Genomic DNA, 4,185 nt, shown 5'->3' on the forward strand with positions numbered 1-4,185 from the left:
AAACGGAAGCGAAGAAGACAACGTGCGTAGGAAGCTGAAAGGGCGAAAAAAGAGTAAAGTGAATGAGAAAGGGCGCGAGAGAAAGAAAAAGGGGTTTTCCAAAATTCAAACGGCCACAACACGTGTCAGCCAGGGAGCATAACTGGCGACACACTTAATGACCCCCATTATGACGAGCACCAGTCATAATTGCATAACCGTCACCCTCATTCACGCGCCGCCTGCACGTTTTCAAAAATGAGGCGACAGTTGCAACACATGGCATCTCGACAGACAAGCGTATGCGAAGGGTCACAGCCACTTGACGAGCTCGGTCTTAACTCCTCGACCTACGATCTTCAGAGCTCGGGGGGCTCGTGTACTATCCGTAGTGCTATGCCGAGCTCGAGCTCGGCATAACAGCGCAGGACGACCTCGGACATGCGCTGGGAAGATCTTGGTCTAGACGAGATTCGCTATCTAATCAGATCATAACTGATCTCAGGCCCAAGGCCCAACGAAACCCTAATTCACACCAAGGTACGTGCGTTACTTATACGAGACTCATACTCCCACAAACACTAACTTTAGCATCGGAGTCTCTTTTGCAGGTACCACCCCCATCTTGGAACACCAAGCGTACCAGCGAAGGAGGCTCACCGTCCTTACCCAGCGGATCCACTCTACCTCAGATCCCCAGTAAGAACAATTATTATAGTACAAGTATGAAATTGTATAGTTAAAAATGACTTAAATGAATTAATTTGTACAAATTATACTGAGAATATACATATACATTTCGGTAGTTTATCTCATCAGAATTTCACAGTTAAGCGTGTTTGACATGGAGTAATGAAGGGATGGGTGATCTTCTGGGAAGTTTTATAGAAATTGTACAAGTAAGGATAAAACATGCTAAAAAGTGAAATGTCGTGAAATAGAACCCTTGAGAAACCAAATATGACGGCTGTTACATTAATAAATTTATTAAAATTAAACAAAAATTTTGACGGATAAATCCGTCGGAATCATATAAAGATCTTCAAACAATTTCCAACAAATGTATCCGTCGAAAATTTCTGACGGAATAAATATTTTTGATGAATTTTTTTTTTTCTGATGCTCCTTTTTCCAACGGATTTACATCCATCAATTCTCAATTTCAAACGAATTTTACTTGTTTTTGACAGATTTTTTCCGTCAAAAATTAGTATTTTTCTTGTAGTGGTTCAAAATATAATCAACAATTTCTTCCTTATCCACCCATTAAAATAATCACAATGCCTTGTCCTTTCCATATTTTAGAAAAATAAAATAAAATAAAAATACTAAACAAGGTTTCCACATCAACAAAGAATAACACAAATAGCTTTTGATTAGGAATTTACATGCTAGGGTCTGGAGGAGAAGTTACAAGCTGTTTGTTTAGATCATATTTCTATTTTTTATTTTAAAAAATATTATTTAGTAGATTTAACAATTTAATAATTGTTTATCGATTAAAAAAACAATGGTAATTCATTACATACATAAAAATAATCAATAAATTTATTATACATAATAATTTATAATGAGATAATAATATAAAACTAATTTATAATACTAGTTCATAACTTTTATTTTTTAAAATAATAATTTAATTATCCTATATACAAGTGATAAAATCACGCCATAAACATTTCATCCTATTAATACACGTGACCGGTACTAAGGTATCTAAATTATTCTCATATCAACTATTAACATTTCGAAGTTAACCATTTAAAATCTAACCAAAAAAAAAAAAAAAAAAGTTCACCAACGAAAGTCTAAAATCACTATATTTTAAGAGATAAATATATATATGTAAACCAATTTAAAAATATATAGTTGTGGTTGATTGAGGAAACTTAAAATCACACTCCATTATCATTAAAGAAATAAAAACATAAGGTAAGACCCGGCGAGGAGAATTGAAAAACAATAGAAAAACCAAGTGGGACCCAAAGTTTTCAATTGGCACGTGCAAAGAGTGTGGACACTGGTATCGAACGATTATTAATTGGCCACGTTATGAGAAATCGTTTATTTCTCTTTTTTTCCCATTGTTTTAATCGCTTGGGTTGTAATCGCACCTCCAACTTCGCACACTCTCCGCGTTGGGCGTTTCCGAGTCCAAGTTGGAACAAAATGTGAAGAGCGAACACACGAGGATGGTGAAGGCGGCAATCTACTACCTCTCGGAGCACCCAGCTATCGTGGAGTACCGGTGGAGCCACGCCCAATCATGGGGCGCCACGTGGTCGTTCCTATTCAGCTCCATCGCCTCCTACCTCCTCCTCTCCCTCTTCCTCCACCTCTCCCTCTCCCTCTTCCGGCGGCGGCGCCCCATCCCGCTGGGCCCCCTCCCCGCCGCCCACAGCCTCTCCATGTCCCTCATCTCCGCCACCATCTTCGGGGGCATCCTGGTCTCCGCCGCCGCCGAGATCCGCGACACGCGGTGGTTCTGGCGGCGGTCGAAAACCCCCTTGGAGTGGCTCCTCTGCTTCCCCCTGGGGACCCGCCCCTCCGGCCGCGTGTTCTTCTGGTCGTACGTGTACTACCTCTCCCGCTTCCTCCACATGTTCCGCACCATCATCACCATCCTACGACGTCGTAGGTTGTCCTTTTTCCAACTCTTCAACCACTCAATCTCCGCCTTCATGTCCTTCCTCTGGCTGGAATTCTCCCAGTCCTTTCAGGTCCTGGCCATCCTCTTCGCCACGCTCCTATACGCCGTCGTTTACGCCTACCGCTTCTGGACCGCCATAGGCCTCCGCGCCGCCTGCTTCCCCTTCGTCCTCAATTGCCAGATCGCCTTGCTCGGCTGCAATGTCGCCTGCCACGTCGCCGTTTTCCTCCTTCATTTCTTCTTCAAAGGATCCTGCAACGGCATTGGCGCTTGGCTCTTCAACTCTGTTCTCAACTTCGCCGTTCTCATGCTCTTCCTTAACTTCTACGTCCGCATGCTCGTTGGCAAACGCAGAAACCTTCCCCATGCCCATCATGTCACCGTCGCTTCACACCTCGTTACTCCCGCTTTGTCTTAATCGCACCGCCTGACTTCCATTGTAAAATAAAACTACGCTCCCAATTTCTTCCCTTTTCAATGTTCATCACTATTTCTATACAACAGGGGAATAAGATATTACCATAGTGCTAGGAAGGTAGAACTTTTGCTCTGTCATTATGATCTTATCATATATAGCAGTAATCATTGTGTATCAAAATTCAAAACCCTAACTTTATCCTTCTTTATTACTGTCCTTGCTAAATTGAGAATGGACTCCGATCATATTCGATTAGCGTTTTCTTTCGTGACCGATTAGTGTGCCAAACTCTGAGGAGAGTCCAGATACCTTCTGAACACGCTTCGATTGAAGAAAATTTGCTGGGTAGGTTTTAAGAGCTAGTTATTAACTTATTATCATTGATGTACGAAATCGATAGATAATAACATCCTCATAAAGTGCACCAATTTAATGTTTGCTGTGAGATCGTTTTAGTAGGGTTATTCGGAGGTGTACCAATCGAGCATCGCTACAGGGTCTATTCACCTTAATCAATTATTTCAACAGGCAAGGTTTCTTTTATTTGGGGAAATTTCTGTAGTTTTTCTACACATGAAAAAAAAAAACATGGAGTTTGTTTGGTAGTTCCGTCCTGGTCGTTTGACATGTTGTCTGTATTGCTGAATTAAGGTCTAACCTCTATTTTAGGTGAGAATGTTAGTTAAGTAAGCGTCCAAGTACGTAAAGACGCACTCATTTGGTAACAGGGCGCTGTCGGTGTCACGTATCTGACAAAATTGATTTCTTGCACATAGTCCCTTAAGTAATTTGATTTGCTGCGCAAAGGGTATCTTATCAATTTGAAGACGAATATGCCTTTGTAATGATAATCCATCGAAGTGATCGGGGAATCAAAGATGGAATATTATGGAATGGTCAAATAAGATGAGAATTTTATGTGCTTGAAATTGGACCAGTGCATATGAAGTAGCTGGCCTGGTTGGGGTTGAAAGATGCAAAATCTGATGAGATTGATGATTTCTGGATAAATACATAAAAATTCATGAATTTTTCTTTTTTCCCGACAAAATTACCCTAAAGTCAAACTTAATTAAATGGAGTAAAAGCACCATGAAAAAGAGACATTAACGTAGTCTCAAACTTTCATAGCAGTATT

At 40.8% G+C, this 4,185-nt stretch overlaps 1 protein-coding gene across 1 annotated transcript; it reads left to right on the top strand.

The window, feature by feature from the left end:
• Positions 1-2,030: 2,030 nt before the first annotated feature.
• On the top strand, positions 2,031-3,302 carry LOC109791048 (fatty acid elongase 3-like). Its single transcript, XM_020350300.3, has one exon. The coding sequence runs from the start codon at positions 2,172-2,174 to the stop codon at positions 3,045-3,047; it is 876 nt and encodes a 291-aa protein (XP_020205889.1). The 5' UTR covers positions 2,031-2,171; the 3' UTR covers positions 3,048-3,302.
• The last annotated feature ends 883 nt before the right edge of the window (positions 3,303-4,185 follow it).

Source organism: Cajanus cajan, chromosome 5, assembly GCF_000230855.2.
Source record: "Cajanus cajan strain Asha chromosome 5, NIPB_CcT2T_4, whole genome shotgun sequence".
Classification (NCBI taxonomy): Eukaryota; Viridiplantae; Streptophyta; class Magnoliopsida; order Fabales; family Fabaceae; genus Cajanus; species Cajanus cajan.

What these genes read in the sequence shown, in the direction of transcription:
- LOC109791048 (XM_020350300.3), top strand. Translation starts at nt 2,172, where the DNA reads ATGGTGAAGGCGGCAATCTACTACCTCTCGGAGCACCCAGCTATCGTG.